The 23,240-nt window shown below is 29.2% G+C and overlaps 4 protein-coding genes across 5 annotated transcripts in view; 1 reads left to right on the forward strand and 3 right to left on the reverse strand.

Annotated features, from left to right (window-relative positions):
• Positions 1 to 23,240, reverse strand: part of LOC143918160 (uncharacterized) — a 129,901-nt gene that overhangs the window by 18,010 nt on the left and 88,651 nt on the right. The gene's annotated exons all lie outside the window — the stretch shown is intronic.
• On the forward strand, positions 1,413 to 5,494 carry LOC143918185 (uncharacterized). 2 transcript variants are annotated; one of them, XM_077439942.1, is made up of 7 exons: positions 1,413 to 1,697; positions 1,812 to 1,891; positions 1,958 to 2,153; positions 2,427 to 2,585; positions 2,820 to 3,038; positions 3,800 to 3,929; positions 5,257 to 5,494. In XM_077439942.1, exons 1-7 carry the CDS (start codon positions 1,671 to 1,673, stop codon positions 5,295 to 5,297), a joined length of 852 nt encoding a protein of 283 aa, XP_077296068.1. In that variant the 5' UTR covers positions 1,413 to 1,670; the 3' UTR covers positions 5,298 to 5,494. The 2 variants fall into 2 exon arrangements, with proteins under 2 accessions (XP_077296068.1, XP_077296076.1); XM_077439950.1 differs by having other exon boundaries at positions 4,530 to 5,421.
• Positions 4,256 to 8,654, reverse strand: LOC143918200 (uncharacterized). The gene is made up of 7 exons (XM_077439963.1): positions 8,524 to 8,654; positions 5,973 to 6,026; positions 5,784 to 5,866; positions 5,510 to 5,714; positions 5,237 to 5,395; positions 4,937 to 5,155; positions 4,256 to 4,626 (listed from the first exon to the last, which is right to left on the reverse strand). Exons 2-7 carry the CDS (start codon positions 6,009 to 6,011, stop codon positions 4,483 to 4,485), a joined length of 849 nt encoding a protein of 282 aa, XP_077296089.1. The 5' UTR covers positions 6,012 to 6,026; positions 8,524 to 8,654; the 3' UTR covers positions 4,256 to 4,482.
• Positions 13,789 to 20,649, reverse strand: LOC143918205 (fibroin light chain-like). Its single transcript, XM_077439976.1, has 6 exons — positions 19,979 to 20,649; positions 18,061 to 18,083; positions 17,747 to 17,939; positions 15,042 to 15,188; positions 14,746 to 14,967; positions 13,789 to 14,652 (listed from the first exon to the last, which is right to left on the reverse strand). Exons 1-6 carry the CDS (start codon positions 20,018 to 20,020, stop codon positions 14,503 to 14,505), a joined length of 777 nt encoding a protein of 258 aa, XP_077296102.1. The 5' UTR covers positions 20,021 to 20,649; the 3' UTR covers positions 13,789 to 14,502.

Consider the following 23,240-nt stretch of genomic DNA (forward strand, 5'->3'; position numbering starts at 1 on the left):
CCCGGTGAGATTTCGTCAATTCCAGGTGCCTTTTTAGGATTTATATTGTCATCTATTTCTTTAGCTACTTCCATAGGGGTGACAGTTTTGATTAGTTGCTGTGGTTGATACATTGGTGTATAATCAGCATCAGATTGAATATTGTGTGGTTGGAATACTGTCTCTAAGTGTTGTGCAAACAGCTCAGCTTTTTCTTTGTTGCTTCTTATCCACTCTCCTTGCGCATTTTTCAGAGGTGGTATTTGTAGAATTGGTCGTTTGAATTTCCTAGTTGCTTTCCATAGTGAATGATTTTTATCAGCTGCAGGGCCCAAACCTTCCAAATATTTTTCAAAACAATTTTGTTTGTGCTCTTTAATAAGTCGGTTAACTTTGTTACTTATGTGGTTAAATTCTCTTTTGTCTGCAATATTTCTGGTTCTATGCCATATTCGTCTTGTTCTACGTCTTTCTTTAATCAATTGTCTAATTTCCATGGGGTAATTAATGATTTGGTCTGGTTTTTCTTTTGGTACAGGTGTAGCTTCTTTCACAGCCTCTCGTACAGAGTCAATAAAATTTTGAGTGTGTAGTTCGAGATCTTCTATAGTTTTAAGTTTCACTATTAAATTTATTGATTGGTCTAGTTTTTTCTGAACATATCCCAGTTAGTGCGTTTATTTGTCAGGTTCTGTCTCCTTATTCTTTTAATTACCAGTGTGCTCAGTGTCATCAGCACTGGTGTGTAATCAGAAGTAAGGTCCTCTATTCCTTCGACCTCAATGTGGTTTGGGGCTATTCCTTTGGATATAAAAAAGTCAATTAAATCTGATACCTTTTTACTGTCGGTCGGCCAGAAGGTTGGTTTTTGTGAGGAATGATACTCGCACGAGGAGCTCTGAATCGCGTATAGAAGGTTGTTTCCTTTACCAGGAGTTATAAGTCGTGATCCCCAAGCTGTATGTTTAACGTTGTAGTCTCCTCCAATAATAAATCTTGGCCCAAGGGAATTAAAGATGTTTATAAATTGGTATTTTGTGATGGTATGCTTAACTAAATGCATGCACTTACTTCCAAAGATTATATCTGGACTCTAAGTGCATTTAGGCTAAGCAATGACCGTTATTAGTTATTTCTCAGAATCGGTACGGGGAGACCCAATGTCGTGGAAATACATATCCGAATACGTGACTATACAACAGGTAAACAGATTAGGCGTCCTGAGAGATCTACCCTTTATAAGGCGGTACGTAGGCGATATCATGTCATTCTGGACTGAGCGGTGACAGTGACTCCTTAATCATCAATAAATGCTGTGAAACGACTGTTGGCCTTTTACTTGGATCCTCCACCCACCCGTACGCAACAATATATATATATATATATATATATATATATATATATATATATATATATATATATATATATATTCTTAACGGCAAAGAACTGGCCAACCGATGGTTTTATGGCCGGTACCTTGGGGTTACCACAAAACGTTTATACAGTTTAGTATTCTCTGAAATATTCTGTTTGCCCATGTATGTATTTTTCATAAATCATAAATTCCTTATAATATCTATATAAATACGTATATACATATGTACGTTAGCATTGGAACAACACTTATTTCAAAATTGACCATCGAACTGACAAGTTCGTCTCCACCTTTGAAATAAATTTCAGTTTTAAATATGATTTTTAAATCATTTTATTGTATTGTAAGTTAATCAAAGGTTGCATATATTCAATCAATTTGATATTTGTGTAATAAAATATAGATTTAATTTATAACATCAATTATTATCCATGCAATTATTATTATTTTTATACAGATTTTGCTATGTAGCTTTTACATAATGACAGTATGTTGCGAAAAGTGTGACTCTACACCATGCCTTTCAGAAAATTTGAAGTGAGTTGATTTTTCATAATACTAAATATTATTTAGTGAGTAGTATTTAAAACTTTCTTTTTTCAGGCAATCAATAACAAGACTATGGACTGTACCAAATCATATGAACTGCCTTTTAAAAGAATTTAAGGACAAAATAATAAGTTTATTAGATGTGGTTGACGATAACCAATTTAGTGTTTTAGTACCAATGTCTCTATGGTCAGTGGATATATTAACAGGATTCAACCCCGAAGTTTCACCTACATGTGTATTTGGAAACGTAAGTGAAGTATGATTATATTTAAAATCAAGGACTAAAAATGGAAAATGTTTGCTAATTTCTAATAAGTTCCAATTCAAATCAAATTTGATAAAGTATGAACATTGAAATATATTATTAATTAACAAAAACGAATTAATTCCGAAAATCTTGCATGCATCCTAATTTTACTAGACATTAAAAAAATAATTTAAAAAGTAAGAATTGTTATTTGTTATTAAGTATATAATATTATTATTATATTATAATAAGAATTCAATATTATGTTCATAGCTTATAGATGGAGCGATTTCGGCTAATGATCGTAAAACTTCTGGGCATATGCATGAAAATATAAAGAAATTTGGTGAATTATGTCAAAAAGCAATTTTTAATTCTATTGACATAGGCTTGCAAGCAGCAGGTTGTCCTGAAAGAAAAACACATAAAAATGTAATGTAATATTACATTTAAATACCAATAAATCAGGATATTAAATGTATTTATGTATGTATGTACATACATTCAGTGGTGTCATACATATATTATACAGACACCACTGCACACATATGTACATATAAAAATTAAAAAAAAATGAAACCAAAATCTTTTTCAAAAACTCGATAAAAACTGTAGTTCAACTAGTAGCTTTCTTAATTAATATATATTTTTTATTTTATTGAATAGACGTGTCCAAAGTCATGTCCAGTAGAAACAAAAGCAGTGGATAGAATTTTGGAGATTGAAAAAGATAATATTCCAGCCGGGCTTCATTGTCTTATAAAGCGTTTGGTTTCTTCAAAAAATACAGATGAAAAAGTAATTGGACTTGCTGCAGTAGCATCGTTAACAAAACCGAGTATTGACTTCTTTTCAAAAATAGATGACGACTCCTCATTCTTAAAGGTAAGAATTAATTAATATTAAAAAATATATTTCTACATACATACATACTAACTAAAAATAAATACATATATGTATGTTTATTCTGGGCTATAAGAACTTTTTTGAAATGGAAATAGATTTAAAATTACAAATGATGAATAATGGACGAATGTTAGAAATATGTGGTTTGAATGTGAGTATGTTGTGCTTTGTTTGTAAATAAAATAATAAAATGCAATTAATAAATTAAATGTTGAGTAAGAATAAAAAAAAAACCAACAAATGTGTTTTCTATGTGGGTGTGCAAACGTATTATATAATATAAATAATTCCCTGCCTGGATGCATTAGAGGTTCTAAGACCATTGTCGCATTCTTTCAGGATCTAAATGGACACCTCTGTGGAAATTAAGTTGTATATTTTATTTTATTTTAAAATTCGTATGTCTGTATACTGAAAATCGATGTCTCGTATAGTAAAATATGTATAATATGCAACTGGTATATATGTACATATGCACATATCTAACATGTACATATGTATGTATACATATATATTAAATTTAAATTAAAAACTTCATAATTCAATAATTAATTGCATATATGTATGTACATATGTATGTACGTCGTCATCGGAGGCAGCTTTGTTAATTTTGAGTGGGTGTTCACTGATTAACTAACTGCTCTATCATTATCGTTGTTTCACTGTCCACTATTTAGGTGTAGTAGAATATATGTGTGTACATATTTTTATTTATTTAACATAAAATTATTACTTTACAGATGATCCAGCTTAAAGGATGTAATATAAAAATATCAAAAGAATCTTGTTTGCGACGAGAAAAACAATTAAAACAGTATGCAAATGATTTAAGTGCTGCAACGTCAAATGTCATTAATAATCTGACAAAACGTGGTTGCTAATTATTATAATTATTATATGTACCATGAGTTTTTTTTACTATATGTACATCCACACTTTAGCTAAAAACTGTATGCTGTTTTCAATTCATGTAGACATATGTATTTTATAAAATCTATTGAAGAGGTTTTAAAAATATAGTAAACTGCATTAGTGACCAATACTTATAAATATCGTATATGATATTTATAAGAATATTTATAAATATCGTATAGAATTAAATAAATTTATGGATACTTCTTTTGAAGAAAGAAGATACACTTTCATGACAAAATATAAGTATAATATTTAGAATATTCATTTGAAAGTTCTTATATATACATGTATATTTCTTTATTGTAGAATGCATCTTAATTTTAAATTTTGATAAATCTTTTTATAAAGCTTTGTTAACATAATAAAATATGATATTATGAATATCAATACCTTTGTTTTTATTTATTTAACTGAATGGGAAAACATCCATTCATAATTTTTGAATGGAAAGTTGATTTATTTTTATGAGCAAATTATTTTTTACTTTATTTTTACAAGCTTTGTGAAATTATTCTTCATTTTGATAAATAATATTATTAAAATTATTTATTATAGATGTTCTTAATAAACTGGCAGATTCATAGAGCAGATGTTTCCGATCACCACAACAATTATCCGCTACTGGTATAGGACACGACTGAATTCTTAACATCTGAAAATTAAAATATGTGATAGGCGTTTCAATAATAAGTACAATGACGAACAGTATAATATGTAGTGTACTATGAAAGTGGTGAATGGATTATTTCGCACATAGCTATCGTGCACACGACAATCGTTGTCACGAAAATCGCGAATATAGAATATCTGTCACTCGAGCTCTCGTTACTGTGATAGTTTACGCGTGTAGCTCTCGATGTACGGAATTTTCGGGTGCCAGATGTTCCGTGATTGAGATTTTGGTGATGTGTGCGATATCGCTTTGTGCGGAATAATCACCGAACCTATGAAAGTATATGTACCTTCAAAAAAGTTTGTGTTTGATATAATTTATAGTATAATAGAGCACCAGTTTCTGTCGCTATAGCTACGGCAGACAGTCCTACCAATTGATCTTGAACACACGACGATTTTAACAAATGTTTAATAGTTAGGCTCAAATTATCTGGAATGTATAATGTAGATATTTTCAAACTTTTAAAAAGAGTATCCAAATTCAAAGGGCATGTTATAGCAGGGTTCTGTAATACAAAATTACGTATATTGTTTGTTAAATTAAATTACAATATTGTATGTATGTAATGTTAATAAATTGCAGTAACCCTCTTTGACTCAATTGCAGATGAACATCCACTAGCTGAAAGTCCAACATCGACGGCGTGAACATTAGCTAATAGAGTTAAATCCTCGACGGTCTTTATTGCTCTGTTTAGAGCATGTTTACAATTGCCGTCATAAACTCCATTTGATTCATGTATGAGCTTTATTATTCATATCCAAATTAAATGATTGAAAAAATATATTTGTAATTTGTAATACATATATAGTGTAGATGGTAGACTTATTAAAATTACACAAGTATTTATTTTACTCACTGCATCAAATACACACGATAAAGATAGAGTTGGATCGAAGTTTGTAAGTATGTTTACAGCCCACTCGGTCTGTCCTACTAACACGCTAAACTGCCTCTCGGTTACACATTTATCTTGTATGTGCTGTAGAATTTCATTTTTAAATCTAGTTAATAGTGGGGTGGGAGGTATTTGTGGCAGGTTCCATAAATTTTCTACAATTTGGCTGAAATTTAAATGAAATTATTTGTCATTGGAAAGCTGTTAGTATTAATTTGCTATGGTTTCCACTTACAAAGTGTTATAAGACATACATGGGGTGGCCGGACAATTAGTGTCATTAAGACAAACAGGAGAAGCATTATTCAGTTGAAAAATCTAGTTAATATAAGTATATAATATCATATATAGGTACAATGATTGTACATATAATATATTGAAAATATGTCATAATTCTTTTTGATTAATAAAAAAAAGTACTCACAGAAAGGATTAATATACTTAAACATAGTACTTGTGTCATTTTTGGTGATTTTCTCTGAAATATATTAGGAGTCTTATTTAGAACAATACGGAGGAGGGGAGGGGACAGTGGCCCCATTATCAAAAATGTACAGTTTTAATGCGACAAATTTAAATAAATATGTAGAGCACAGAGTTGGTATTCGAGTCATAGATACACATTTGGGTGATCACAAAATTTTGATTTCCTTACATATCAAATATATTATCGCTAGATAGATACTCTATGGACCTAGTAATTAAATATTCAACCAAAGGGAGGGTCCGAATATTTTAGTGAAATAATAAATTCAAAAATATTGTTTCTGCTTTCGGATAAAAATTGGACCATTCTTTTGATTGATTAATAAATATAATTTCACAGGAAGTTATATAAATATGGAGATAGCATATAGAGCAGTGGTTCTCAGGCGAAATTTTACCGTGGCCGCACATGTGATAATAGTGGTCCCATGGAAATGTCTGGTGGCCGCACGTTACAAAAAAATGGATCAATTTATTCATAAAATAAAAGAAATTTTAACATTTTGGTATCTATTTATTTAATAATAATGCAAATGGAAAGTGCTCAATACTCCTTTCTTCCAATGCAAGCCGCATTGCTACTTCTAAGTTTGCGTCTGTCAGCTGGTTTCTAAATTTGTTTTTAATAAAGTGCATTACACTGAATGATCTTTCGCAATATACGGTAGTGGGAAAAATAGACAATATTAATAAAGTAATTGTTGCCAAATTTTTAAATTTGTTTTTTTTCATTGTCAACGTATATTTCCGACCAAAATTTTTGAACTGAAATATTAAAATGGTTTTTAAGTACTTGATCATGACAATTTCTAATAGCGCATATTTTACGTTAGACTAATTAATCTCAATACTGAAAATGATTTTAATCTATTTTGTAGTACTATGAAATGTTCATTTGTCATCATAATAAAAGGGGAAGATACAAAAGAAACAGTTTTAAAAATATTCAATTCTTCGAACCTTTTATCAAGTTCCAGATTCAGAGATTTAAGATACTCTATTATTTTAAGTTTTAATTTTAATTTTGAAGTTTTGTCTGTCGTCTTATCTATGAAATCACTAACAGAAGATAAAATTGAATAAATTGTCATTTTCAACTTCTGTCACAAGGCTTTTCGCTATATTTTTTAGTTTGTCAATGATGTTCATGGTTTCTATTATTGGTAAGTTAATTTTTTGTAGTTTTTAAAATATATATATTTTTTTTAAATATTAGTATTATTTACTATAAAGTCGCTGGTGGCCGCAGTAAAATTCACTAGTGGCCGCATGCGGCCACCGTGGCCGCACTTGAGAACCACTGATATAGAGTATTCCAGTAGTTGTCGCATCAGCTGAAAGATCTTTTAGTTAACTTTATAGGTATAGTCAAAAGTTATTTAAGATTTTCAATGGCTCAGGACAGATTGAGTAATTTGTGTATACAGGTAGTCCTCGACTTATTAGCGATAAATGGTTTTTATTAAAACCATTTATCAATAATAGAAGTATGACAAAATAGTAGATACATATATTAAACTTGGAGCATATTATAATTGTGACTCCGCAAATAACTTCTTTCCACAAAATTTCTTTCCAAAACAGATCTACATATGTATTGCGTGTATCCTGTCTTCACATTTCTTACCATGCAAATACTATATATAATAATTACATACACTTACAAAAACAAATTTCATGAAATACAATCATTTTTATATGGTGGTACAATTTAGCGCTATGTACTACCAAGTGGTACGTGAGTCAAAAAAGGTTGGGAACCGCTGATGTAGATGTTTAATTTTTTTTTTCAATTTAAATATGTATTCATTTGAATTATTGTATTAATAAAAGTAAGTAAAACTACCGAAAAAAAATATACATACATATATATTGATTCGACTTAAGACCGAGTTTCAGGAACGTATCTCCGTCGTAAGTCGAGGAATACCTGTACTTCAATTGAAAACAAAGTAGCACAATTCTTAGATTTCGAATTCCTTGAAGGCAAAGAAGATGCACTTTTAATTTCAAAAACTTCTGAATCCCGGGAATCATTAATATGATTTTTTTAAAAAGATTTATACATTTGTAAAATAATGATTGACAAATTTCCATTTTATCAATATGAAATGCATCAATTTAACATAACAAAATTATAAATGTTTATATTATAATATTGAGTACGTATGTACATATGTACATACGTACGTCTGTATGTATGTACAAAGCCAACTTTGAATTTAAAATAAGTTTAAGTAATAAGATATTGCTAGAAATGAATTAATCCCAGATCTAAATCATATGTGTCAACTAGATATATCTACATATGTATGTACTTAGATATGTATATGTATATATTTTAAAAACATTCAAATATTCGATTTAATGAATTGATTTATTCATTTAACGTATAAAATATTTCAGTGGTTAAAAGTGATAAAATTAAAATAAATGAATTCATTAAATCAATCAATTACATAAATACAGCCTTCAGAAATGTTCGGTACCTACCTGAACAGCCTACAGAAATGTTCGGTTATTGATTTAAAATAACAAACAGGAGTTTATAAAGGTGATAATAATAATAATGTTGTTAAGCAACGTCAAACGTGAAAGCGTGTATTTTTTTTCACGATTTTTGAATTAAACTATGTTAAATACACGCTTACTTTGGACACGTTTATGTAATAAATTTCATAACAGTTATTTCAATAGATATCGTGCTATACAAATAAAAATAAAGCCACACATTGAAATAATTCGACATTCAAATTAATTTTTAGTATTTTAAAAAGTCAAACTTCTAGTACAATAATTGAGATTTTGGGGCTGGTAATCGTGGCCTTTTGATCGGAGTTGGAGTTGTTGATAAATCGACCCTGACTTGACATTTAAATTACATTTTTGCAATACTTAATAATGTACATACATATTTCATTTTTGTAAATTTACATATATACATATGTATGTTGTACAACAATATATGGTTATAAAGAAAAAAAAATATTATTATATATGTATGTATGTATGTACATAAACTTTATTTTTGATAAATGTTCAAATTGATAAATTCAAAATTCATATTTTGTATTATGTAAAATTAGGCAAAAAGGTGCTGCAGGCAAAGTTTTTTTTCCAAACGTTTTAATCAATCAAACTGTATCAACAAAAACTATCAATTTACTTAATTTCTACTAACAGTCTATATTTCTTTGGTTAATTTATTAATATTTCTACATCAAATGATTGTAGAAGTAAAAGATGCCGCAGACGAAATTTTTTTTCATAATTTTTTAGTTAATCAAACTGTATCATCCAAAAACTCAATCAATTTAATTATTTTCTTTGATTTATTGGTTAATATTATTCCTTCGAGTAACATGTGCGCAAAATATAAGACAAAATATGCAAAAAATTCGCATATTTAGAAAAGTAGCGGAGCGCGTTCCGGCTTAAAAAAAAGTGCCGGAACGACGCTTCAGCCCCACTACACTACTGAATATAAATATAATATCTATAAATATAATGATATAATAATATTGAATAATAACTATCATAATAATAATAATAATTAATCAATTTAAGGCGGTCGGTGGGGTAGTTCCATCCACTGTAAGACTCATGTTTTCGTGGAGTAGTAGAATACAGAATTTATGTATTCATTCAAATCTAATAAAAATAGGTAGCATCGATCACATGACTTCACATGAAAAAATATTAAATAATTAAATAATTGGTAACTTTAAATATTGATTTATTCTTAAAAACTATGAATATTTAAGCACAGCTAAAATGACGAAATATAGTTCTGGCCTGTAAAATTATTAAAATGACAAATTCTGCTCGTAAAATATTCAACAATTTAGGTAAAAATTGTTCTATTTGAATTTTATAGATTCCCAATAGTTATACCAGCTAAGTTTCACTTGTATTGCTTTCTTTTAAAAAGAAAAATATGTGATATTGTAAAGCACACATAAAAATATTTTTTTTCCAAAATAGTAATATTTCATTTTCGTTTCAGAAAAATATTACGTGGAAATAAATATTTTTTTGATCTAGAAAAACTTAGTTCAGGTTACTTTTAAATGATTATAATATTAATTCCTATAAATGAAAAGAAAATGAGAAAAATATCTCATGGTGTATATGTACAGGTTTTCCATTCCACTTTGAAATGAAAAATTGTCAATTTGAAATGAAAAGGGGCCAATTTGAAACGAAAAACCCATGTTTTATTAAGATATGTAAGTATATGTTACAGTGAAAGCATATTTCAAGTGAAAATATATTTTCACTAGTAAAATTATATTTTCACCAATTCAAGCAGTGAAAATGTATCAAACAATGAATTTAAAACGTTGAACTCTATAAATTTAACCCTAAAAACCCTATCTTAAATGAACAGGTCCAACTCTTACTTAACCTAACCTATCCTAACCCTTAAATAATACCACCCTAACAATCTAATCTTAAGTGAATAAAACCAAGTTATGAATGGTTATGATTTACAGTGCTTTTAATTAAAATAAAGTAAAAAAAATAGGTGCCGGAACTCATTTATTTTCAAGCTTTCTATTAAAGAAAATTATATGCATATATCATTTCAATGAAATTTAAAAAAAGGTTTTTTTAAAAACATACTTCTTTTTGGTTTATACGTTATAGTTTTAAGGGGTCTACGTGACTTTACAGAATGTTAAATTACAGAAAACGCAAATATCGGAAGGCAAAGATCGAAAATCGAAAGATCTTAAGCCGAAAGATCAAAAAAAAAAAATGGTGCATGGTAAACGGTACATACTCACTTAATTTGCGCAAGCAGGATACAACAGGAACAAGAGGAACATGCTTTTCCTCCCGTATTCTGCGCGCGCAAGTTTATTTAAATTGTATAAATGATTCAACTATTTATATTAACTAAAACAATTTCGTTCATTGTGTAGCTCATCATCGAGACCAATGCATTACATGCTAGTAATGGTAATAAGCAACCACTTGACAATGCAATAAGGGCGTACAGTGAATTGAATCAGTTAGCCATTTCTAATACCGTAAATGTAGGCCTTTTTTTGTAGAATGTCCGGTAACTCTAGTCGCGATTCATTCATAAGTTTAATACTATGACCAGAATTTATACTATATATATAATGATTTTTTATACTATATACATATAATAAATTTATACTATATATAATTATATGTACAGGACTGTAATATAGAATGTCCTCTTAAGTTGGGGTCACTCTGTAAAAGTTTGAAAATTAAATAAAGATATATTTCGCAAAGGTTGATGAACATCATAAAACGATTTATCAATTCAAGAAAAACAGATGAAAAAATCATAGGACAGCAGCAATAGCAGCTGCTACTGAACCTAGCGCTGAATTGTCGGATTTTGTTCATTTTTTTATTACTTAAAATCACTATCAGTATTATACACAACAAATATCAAAAAGATCAAATTAATTTAAAAGGTCAAAATAAAATAATAAAATATTGTTTTAAAAAAAATTACTGCTTCCGGTAAAACCTAATCAGATCTAAGTTAGTACATAAAGAATACAAAACAATTTCAGCTTGATACGTTCAGGGGTGTAGACAGAATCGTGGCGACAACATTTTTGACCTTTTGTTTAAGGGGTCGAAAAATATAGTGTAAGAAAAATCGAACAAGAGTAAACTGCCACTTCCGGTTGGGGGATGCTTACCAAATTTTATACATAACTTGGTATTACGCTTAAAATTCTAGATATGAAATTTCAGTTCAATAAACCAAAATGTTTCTGAGAAAAGTTATAAAAATTATTATTTCTATTACACGTAAACAAATTTCAGTCCAATTCAGTTAGCGGCTTGGGAGATAATTGAATTCAAATACTTGTAAGGAGAGGTACCATTTCCGGTCAACTTAAAATTTTGAAAAAAAATTACGTCGTATCGATAATAATTTCAGTAACCGATACTAAGTTTCAGTTGGATAGGACCAACGGTGTTCAAAAAATTTCCAAAATCAACAGACACACATTTTTTTTAGATCATGAAAATGTGATCAGTGATCGATTCTGAGTTCGAATCAGACAAAATCTCGAGTTAGAATTTTCGCATGATCACAAAACTTCATCTATTGTTACTATGTACGTAGATAAAGTAAAAACGTGATTTTTATGTTGGTCGGTGTTATTAGTTACACCATTTTCATTTATTTTTCTAGGTAAAATTCGAAAATCGAAAATTTAATATTTTTGTTTTTCAATACATTCGCAACTATTTTTTGCAGTTATGAATGATCAATTACATACAAAATATATGTATATATGTACATATGTACATATGTACCTTTACATATGTACATACATACGTATATTATTTCATTCACCTATCTACCTCATGGTATTCTTTGCACCCTTTTTACATTCCCTTGGGCACAATTTGAGTACTTCTTTCGTTTATCTTCCGTCTATTATTCTAGCTACATGACCCGCTCATTGCAATTTTAATCTCTTCACTCTCTCCACTATATCAACTTTCCTTCTTTCAGTGTACATAATGTTAATTAATTTTTGTCAAGTCTTTTATTTTCTAAACTTCACCCAGACAATTAAAAAAAATTGCTTAGCTAGAAATTCAAGATGTGTATAGGGGCCTACCTCACAGCACCGAAAGTGAAAAGGTCGAAAAAGCAAATATCGGAAGGCAAAGATCGAAAATCGAAAGATCTTAATGTATGCCACTGATATATGTATGTATGTATATACTAACCGTTTTTCATATTTATGCATGATAAACGAATATTTTCGACTTTTTCACGGTCCCCCTGTGTATAGTAATAATGCAATTCATAAAAAAATATATAAATTATATGATTTCCGATAACATTATTACAATCGGAAATTTATTAATTTATTTTATTATTTTATCGGGATGTAGGCCGACGGCTTTCGAACAATTGATGATCCAACCCACCAGTCGAAACTGTTGGAGACCCCTGAATAAACAATAATTTATAAGGATTTCGTTCAAAGCTTATAAATTGTATGTAGATATTTTTAAAGGAACTACTTGCTTACGCGGGTAATTTATTTTCAACTGTTGATTTATGTCAATAAGAAGTGGAGCCGAAATCCAAAGATAAGTGATCTCAATAAATTTCTATTAAACCTACTTTTTATAACGGTTTTTATAAGTAATTTATATATTATCCTTTTTTTTGCATAATGTATCATTTTTACAATTTTTTTTGCAATATAAAAATTTTAAACTTATAAAAAACTTAATTTTCTGAAGCCGGTGAAAACTGGTTAACTGGCTTTTAATTTGTAAAAAACCCGAAACTCAATATTGTTACAATATGACGTTTCCGAAAATATTCATATACCCATGCGCACTTTAGTTAAAACGCGTGCACACGCTACTATGGCGTCATGATGTGCGGGAATATTTCCAGTTGCCTAAAAAAACCGGTTTTGCTTGATACGTTACGGTGTCATGTACTGTAGTATAGTATGGATAGATTTTGTCGGCTACTGCTGTTACGTCAACGCCAGGTTAGACCATACAAAATGTACCAAAGAATACTTTTCATATTGCTGGTTACGTGCAGTTGCCGGTACGTGCTGTGCTAGTATTAATAGACAACAATGTGTAAAAAAACTACAATGTAGGATGTACAATTCAAATACATATGTACATATATATAGATCGCTTATATGTATATTTAAACTTATTTAAATATATAGATATCCTAAAAGAAAATTTCCTCATTTCTTCTTAAATAAAATGAGAAAATCTATTTCAAATCTGAGTATATTATAAAATATACTGAAATCTATTATAAACCTTAACAAACTGATGTATTTATTTGTCTAAAATATTAAAATAAAGATTTTGTGTTTTGTGTAGAACATAATCCAAATTGGGGGGGTTAAACTTCTAGTCACGGCCTTGTTCCTTATTAAGTTTGTTCCTTATTAATTACTCAAGTTTTAATTTTATGAATAGCATATAACAATACGTTGAAAAAGTAATTAAAAATTGAAAGCACACCGTTTTTATTGAATCTAAATTTTATTTATTCGAAAATTTTTGTAGAAATAGTTTTGTTGGTAGAACTGTTATAAAATATTATGGAAATCACAAAAACAGACATTTTTGATATTATAGTTCACAAAATTCATCCACTGGTATTGCATGGAATACCTGTGAAGTAAATTTACGATCCTGTAAATAAATTTTCGAGCGTTTCTAACATTTAAATACAATAAATATGCATTACAAAAAATATCACAAGAAAAAATTTAGCAAGTTTCGAATCAATTAAAACTATCGTTTGGTTTTTTTGATTTTTTTTTATTTTATCGGATGAAGTTAAATTTTCATAAGGTGTTCGTTAGTATTAAATCACTGATCATTTCAACTTGTATTTACAATGTGAACTAAATATCTTTTATTGTTTGTAAGAGTATGGTAAGGTGGGTTGATGTTATTTAGTGGCAAGAGCTGTATAAGTTACTCTTGACTTGATTGGCTGCTGTGAAAATGGATGATTTGAGTTTTCCGGCCAAAGTTCTCAATTTCTTTGATCTGCTGCCTGTGCACTCACAGCCTACAATTGGAGATGTAACACCTTGCAAGTACTAAAACAAAGTAAACGTACATTTTGTTTAAAGTTTATGTGTATCATAGTTTAATCTAAGACAAAGTTTTAATTTAATAATCAAGATACGTACGCTGACGAGGTCACCTTCGATGATTTTGACGATGCTCAGAGCTGGGGTGGTGGCAGCGCTGGTGGCAGCAGCTCCAACATTGTTGGATCTGGCATTGAGAGCAGTGTAAAGGTCACGGGATGCACATCTTGCTTTGGAGCTCGAGAACGAGGAAACTGAATCCCAACTGGCTTCGAAGGGGTAGATACGACCATAGTCGCCGCAGCAGTTATCAAGTACAGGCTGAAATATTGTGCAATATTGTGTTAGGATGTTTGTAAAATTTGTAACGAATGCCTATAGTTATAAGAATATACCCATGGTGATGGCAAGACACAGGATTGTCCGAGGATACGAAGGTTTTCGACAGCCTTGGCAAGAGTGATTGCGTATTCGTCGATGGCACTGCTGAGAGTAGCGCGACTCAATCTACCTTTACCCAAGTTGAGGTTAGCGTTGATGAGCTGAAATCATATTCAATTTTTTAATAAGAAAAATCAACACATATAAAATAAATTATGTAATTATAAGATATAGTGTGAAAAAGATAAAGTTATAGGCGTTAAAACAATACAAATCTGAAAAAAAAAACGAGTGGGTAGCGGAAAGTCAAACATATAAACTAATACACGCTATCGTCTCCAAATTTTTCCATTGTTAAACGTGTTTATTACGATTATTTTTCCCCACCCGACTATCGAAAGCGATTTCAATTACTATCGGTGATTAAATTATTATCGCGCAAAATGGCAAAGTTTCAAATCAATCGGAAGAATGTAGGAAACAAAACAGAACAAAAGGCGATGCGAAGTTAATAAAAGCCTTGTAAAAAAATGAACTTTTTTTAATATATGAAATTGTTCGTGACTTTGTTACACCTGAAGTGTCAAATCTTGCTAATGTATATGTTGCAGTGAAAGCATATTTCAAGTGAAAATATACTTTCACCAATTCAAGCAGTGAAAATGTATCAAACAAATGAATTTACAACGTTTAACTCTATAAATTTAACCATAACAACCCAATCTTAAATGAATAGGGCCAACCCTTACTTAACCTGACCTTTCCTAACCCTTAAATAATATCAACCCTAACAATCTAATCTTAAATGAATAAAACCAACCCTGAAAATGTAACTGGAAAATGTAAGATTTCACTGAAACGTCAGTGAAAATATATTTTCACTTGAAATATTATTTCACTGTGACATACGTATACTCGTACATACAATCACTTGTTATTGTACGCACTAACGACAAGTGTTCATCGCTATATTCCATGTGTATGTACCTTACTTAACGCGATAATATGTGCATTGTCGAGCAGTGTAGGATATGTTTGATGTGATAATCACGTAATGTAATTAAGAATGAATAAAATATAAAAGAAATATGTATAAAATATTTTAAATTCAATTACATAAAATGCAAAATGTGATTTCTCGAAAAAGTAATTTATTTTATGAAATATCATATTTCCTCGCTTATAACATGCATATTTCTCTCTACTTTGTTGTCTTTTTCATTCTAATCAGACTAATTTGTAAAGAATATATTTTGATACGAAGGATTAAATTATTGTATTAATATTCGACTCCATTATTTTTGGCATTTTATTCTTATCATTTAAATAAAATAAAATAAAACGACTCTCCCCAACCTATCGTAAATTAAGTATTATGACAATTATGTTAGGTTGTTTTATTTTTTCAAAACATTATAATTTTCTTTTAAGCTAATAATTTGTATATACGTAAAATATACGAACTATGTAGACGATTGTGGATACTTTGACAAAAGCCGAATAGATAATGTCCGTATTCAGGGCCGGCCCGAGGGGCGGTCGCCCGGGGTGCTAACTCTGAAGGGGCGCCATTTACTCATCCTCGTTTACTTTTAAGCAAAATTAAAGAATTAATTGAAAAAAATGTTGAAAACACGAGTGTTTTTTAAAGTAAAGCACTGTTTCTTTTTTCTGATATTGACTGTTCATAGTAGTGTCACCCAAATGGTTTCGAAAACCCGATATCATTTTTGTTAAAATTGGATTTAAATTATATTATTAATATTTATAGATGATTATCGACGTAATATGGACAAGTAAAATAAAGTTGTCCCTTTTAAATGCCCATAAAATAATAATTTATGTTGAAATTAATTAAATTATGAGGGGGGGGGGGGGGGGGGCACAAATTTTAGTTACTGCCCGGGGCGCTGAAAATCGACGGGCCAGCCCTGTCTGCATTAACTAGTCAGCCTCATAGCCAAAGCTTCTTTCCAGTATATGGTAACTGATCAGATTTGACAGTGTACACATTGACTAGTTAGTTTATACACTACCACAGTTCACACTGTGTCTATGACAAATACAATTACATATGTTTAGACATGTGATGAAGCATTTGGTTGTGTTTTCTTGTTGGAAAAGCTTTTAAGGGTTCTGTAATCGAAAAATATTTAATCAACCTTCGATTTCGACTTCGATCGAAACAATTAAAATTTAATAAAATTCAAATTTAGCTCAAGTATTGGAAAATTCTGATGTTCCCCGAGAAAAGCCTTTCCTAGTCTTGCAAAGCAAGATTAAATTTCGTTTGTTTATCAAACTTTTATTTATGTACAGTATGATCAGATAGATTTTTAACACTTGTTACAATGAAAATAAAGTAAAAAAGCTCGAAACTGATTAGACTTTCAACATACATATATAGTATGGTGTTACCTTTTCTAATACCACACCACAGTTTAATGTTGTTATTGTACAAAATAAACGGCAATAGTTTTTGCATTGATAAAATTTAGAAAAAAATAAAAATGATAGTTAAATTTTCTTTGTTATTTTTATCATACATCCAAAAATTTTATTATTAGCAGTTCGTTGTGTGCATCTGACTAGCAAAGGGGTCCTCAGAGCAAAGCTTGAAAATATGAGACGATAACTTTTTTTTAAACACAAATGAGTAATAAATTTGTTTATATGGTTGAATTAATTATGGTATTTTCATATTGAATAGGAATCTTACGTTGGAGTATGCGCATGCTGAGTCAGGTCTGACCCACGAGAGTTCACTGACAGCTGTTAAGGTAGCTCCGAGAGCATAGATCTCACCACTCTTACCAGAGCTTGCGGTTTCCAAAAGATTGTTTCTCAAAACGAGAGAGAATGGTTCGATCTCACCATCTTCAATGAGTCCCCAGGTTGCTTCGAGCAAACCTCTGAAAATACCAAAATGAAATAATAATGAGTATAATTAATTATACAGTAATATATTACTAATTTCTTTCATTTGAATAATCGACGTATACAATTGAAATTTATAAAATAATAAATACTTACGCGTTGCAGTGGGCCGCAGCGGCCTGAAAATAAGACAAACATGTATGAAAAACAATTTAAAAAGTGGACACATCTGTGTATTTCTTGTTCAATATTTACTTATTGTGTGATTATTGACGATTTGTACACATTAAGACGAGTTATTGGGTCAACAATGATTGTTGACCCAAGTGCTGCGTTAATCATTAATTGATTATAATTAATGGCTTGTCATCTACGGCTGTCGACATATAGCAGCTGTTTCTCGATGAAATTATTTTTTTTAGGATTTAAAGCACGTAGTCTTAAATGTTTTAAGACGATGGTTTTTTTAGTGACTGTTCGCCATTTTTAATGATGGAGCATTTTTCAAAATGGTGACAATAACATATGTATGATATCAAATGAACTTGATTTTACAAATAACGATAAAAAATAATTAATTAGAGTTTTTATTAAACTTTCTACATCTTACTTACGTAGATTGAAAAATACAACACTTTCAATTTTAGAAATTACAAATTGATGAGAATTATATATGATCATATATATATGTATGTACGTAGCATGTAGTTTATTTGAATTTGAATGTTGAGACAGAATGTATTTAATTGAAAAATACGTCATTTCATTTTTTTTTGATACTTTTTTTTATTTAATTTAAATTTTGTTTGGTATCAACTTGATAATAACTTATAATAAAAGGAGAATTTTAACGTTTTTTCTAATGTAATTACTTGTATGATAAGTAAACTACATACATATATACATACATAAGTACCCGAATGTGTATATTATGTACATACATAGATACACATACATATACATACATATATGTATATGAATTGCAATAAGCTTAGTCGTTTGAAAATATTTATAATTCGATAAAAAATAATTGAATGATAGTAATTTAATATACGTGATAATATTAAAATTGAAATTGAAAAAAAAATGAGAAGTAAGCTTACTAGAATATCTACATGTATTAAAACATTTCACCCTTTTTGGAAAATATTACAACTTCTTTTAGAAACTCTGCATTACATGCATGTATGAAAGCACTTTTATATCGTTATCCGAAATTATGAACCCTATTTTGAATTGTTCACCCTCTTAAAAATTTAATTTAATATATTTATTTAAGTTTCTTGGCCTAAAATTGTTTAACTTTTTATACAATTATTTTTAAAAAATATTTTTGAAACCAAACTTAAAAATAGCCAATGTATTTATGAAAACCCTTTTGTCTAATACCTGGAATTAAAGTACCTGCCCGTCTAATAATTTTTAATGTCTGTGTATGTACACACATACTGAGGATTGTGTATTGCTAAAAATAAATCGATCAAAAGCGATAGTAAAATTTAATGAGACCTTTAACGAAAGCTATTTAACATAACGGAATATCTACATATGTAAGTAGGTGAAAGCTGAAAATGTTGAAGTCTACAGTTAAAATTCCATGAAGTAGTATACTAAATTTGGTCGTAGATTTTCAAGCAAATATTCTCCTATATATGTATTTAACTATATGTATGTATATAAAAAAAAGATTGAGACATGGAATGAAAAAATGATAGTTATATTAGTGGATTATATGTATGTAGTTACTATTCCTATATTTATATCAATGTACAAAATTTTTCATTGATCCATTATATAATAGAATAAATAAATAAATCAAACATTATACATACAATTTAAATGCAAAGTTATCAAAACTGATCTCCGATTAATTGAAATATAAAATATATTTTAATATGTAAAACGTAATGTGATATGTGAGTGAAAAGAGTATGACCATAGCAACTATTTTTGTATGGAAGCAAGCTGTATGTGGCAAAGTACTTGAATGGGTGAAGTGTTACACTAGAGAAATGTTACTATCAAGTCCAAGTCCATGATAGTAACACTTCAAACAAGTAGTAATATGTCTGACCTGGAAGAAGAACAGAGCAGAGAGGAGGACGAGGATCGCCATGGTTCTCTAGCGGTGTTAGCGGCCTATGGCGCGCGGCTCGGAGATGCGCACTTATATCACCTGCGCGCTACTCAAATAAAGGGCTTACCGACCATCACACCAATTTTTCTTTTATTTATTTTATGTATGAATAAAGCAATATTTGTCCGATTTATAATTCGTTCAATATTTGTCCACCGTCAAATGCAAACTTTTCGCTTTTTTCCATATCGAAACGCGCGACAATTTTTTTTGTTAAAAATCTTTTTTTACATTCACGAATGTACATACATACATACATATATATGTCTGTATGTATGGATGAAAATTCACAACGGAATCGAATCTGGATGTTTGAAAAATACCACATCAACATTTTAATACTGTTCGTTTCAACTCAATACATTCCATTTGGAATTCCGGAAGTTTTGTTTGAAAAAAACCCCTATGAACTGTTTTGAACTGTTAATAAAATTACTTTGTAGATCAACACAGAACTCAAAAATTTCAAGGGAACTAACTGAAGAGTTTAAAATACTTTTGATCCTTTAATCACACATATTTCAATATTATATTTTAATTGGACACAAAAGTTTTCGGTTAGTTTTTTATTGCCGTTTTGTTAGAAGCTTTTAAATTAAACATTGAACAACTATGTATATACAAACTTGGTTATTAAATACTTTTATTAGATTCATCAGAATGCTCACGTGACTTGATTGAATTGAATTTTATTTGAAATTGAATTGAACTTGATTGAATTGAATTTTATTTGAAATTGAATTGAACTTGATTGAATTGAATTGTATTGATTTTTTTCAATTCATTATGAGTAGCAACAAAGTAGATTATTAAAATTAATTAAATTAAATATAGAATACTGACCAATCGATTTTTATATCTGATCAATTAAATACAGGCTTTTTAATTTTACCTGATTTACTGTCAAAAAAGTTGAAATTTAAACATTTACACATCATTAAATAAACGCTTATTATTTTTTTTACAATAATATTATTTTCATTAATAATATATTTATAATTTTTTTCATTATATCTTGATATTTCTACTCTCTGTAAATAAAATAAAATAATCCAATTGAATTTAATAACAAATTCCATTTATGCTAATAAATTTTTTTTAAATAATTATAATAAAGTTAATTATTTATAATATCATAATTATTATTTATTATACATAAAAATGTTTATCTAAGATATCAATGGCTACTTTCTGGTTCTGAATCCCTATCATCCAAAATTCGTCAGACGTCTTCTTACGATTCACGAAGAAAATATTTATTTTTTTTACTTCTTCAGCTTGCTCGGTAGATCCGTTTTTGGGACTTTGGAATACATGGTCGTTAAAATTAGATCTTGACACAGTGTTTTCCTAATATTTTTTCCCATTTGTGATCGATTTTATATGGAGCCAATCTCACTATGTCCTTTTGATGTCATCTATACCGACCCTTGAGAATGTATTCAAATGATCTGACTCCTGTTGTCTTCACTCGATTCCCGTGTTTTGGGCACATTTCAATAAAATAAGATGCAATTCATTTTTTAAAAAATCAAAAAAGAAAAAAAAAACAGAATCGGAAACGATAAAAATAACGCGACGAAATGAAAATCTGTACTCTCGAAACACAGGTTTTCGTAAAAGATACAATTTCTTATTTTTTTGAAAAATAATAAGCAACCCAAGGAAGAGAAAGTAGTGTTAGACAATAGATTAATTTTTAGTAAGATGCAATAAATGTAATGTCTTTTTCAAATGCCGAGAATTTTCGGTCAAAAGCATTTTTATGCCCTAAGTGGCCTCATATATGTATGTGTTTGTCCACGGCTATATATCATGATAAGGATTTATAATGTATATTGAAACAGGATTTATAATATATATATATATATATATATATATATATATATATATATATATATATATATATATATATATATATATATATATATATATATATTCTCTATATATTGTTTAAATAATGATCTTTTTATTAATCTAGAAAAATGCTCTATTTTAAATTTCCCTAGAAATAAGTCAATTATTACCAATCACTATCAATTAAATCATTCAAACCTTAATACGTCATCTTCTATTAAGGATCTTGGTGTAATACTCAATAATAAACTAGATTTCTCTGAACATATTTCTTTTATTACCAACAAAGCATTTAAATCTCTTGGATTCCTACTCCGCTCAACAAAACCCTTTAATGATCCTTATGTACTTAAATTACTTTATTTTTCCTTTGTAAGGTCTCACCTTGAATTTGCCTCAATTATCTGGTCACCTTTTTATTTATCCCATATTAATTGTATTGAGAAAGTTCAACTTAAATTTATTAAATCCTTACGCTACCTTTTTCCTACCTATACCCATTCTACTGTTTCCGACATTTTAAAAATCCGACATACTGATACTACATATATTCTTCTTTAAGTTTATAAATGGTTTCCTTGATTGTTCTGATTTACTGAATAAGGTTAATTTCAGAATCCCAGTTCGGTACTCTAGACGCGTTGCACTCTTTTCACTTGATCCTTTCAATACTAATTCCCAAAAATATTTTTATCTGCAGCGCGTTTATCGTATGTTTAACGGAGAGCTGAATGAGGTTGATCTATTTGGTATTTCCCTACATCAATTCAGGTCTAACATCAAGAGAATCTTGACCGATTGATCCATTTACTCTCCTATTCTATTTTTCCAATATTTCCAATATTTGTATACTTTAGTTTAGTTATGTAATGTGCTATTTAATCATATTATAGCTTTCATTCTTTTCATTTTCATTTGTTTATTTTGTATTTACCTTTTTCATTTGTTTTATATTTGTAAATTTCAATTTCTTATATTCTATTTTATAACCTTTTCCCAATATTTGGATTAATTTTGAAACTTTAGTTTTAGTCAGCTATCGCATGATAATTCTATCAATATGCAGCACTAAACCATCCAAGTGGTCGATAAAAAGATTTTTTACTTGCTTTAATATTGGCTGTGGCCCAGAAATCTTTGGAAAGTGAAAACATATCCAACTCATTCTTTTGTAAATTTGATTTCCATAACTTCAACTTTTTAATGAAAGTTTTTACTTTGTCTTTTTGTATATATATATATATATATATATATATATATATATATATATATATATATATATATATATATCATCATCATCATCATTTACAGCCATTCGCCATCCACTGCTGGATGAAGGCCT

The sequence above is a fragment of the Arctopsyche grandis genome, chromosome 1 (assembly GCF_051622035.1).
Source record: "Arctopsyche grandis isolate Sample6627 chromosome 1, ASM5162203v2, whole genome shotgun sequence".
Classification (NCBI taxonomy): Eukaryota; Metazoa; Arthropoda; class Insecta; order Trichoptera; family Hydropsychidae; genus Arctopsyche; species Arctopsyche grandis.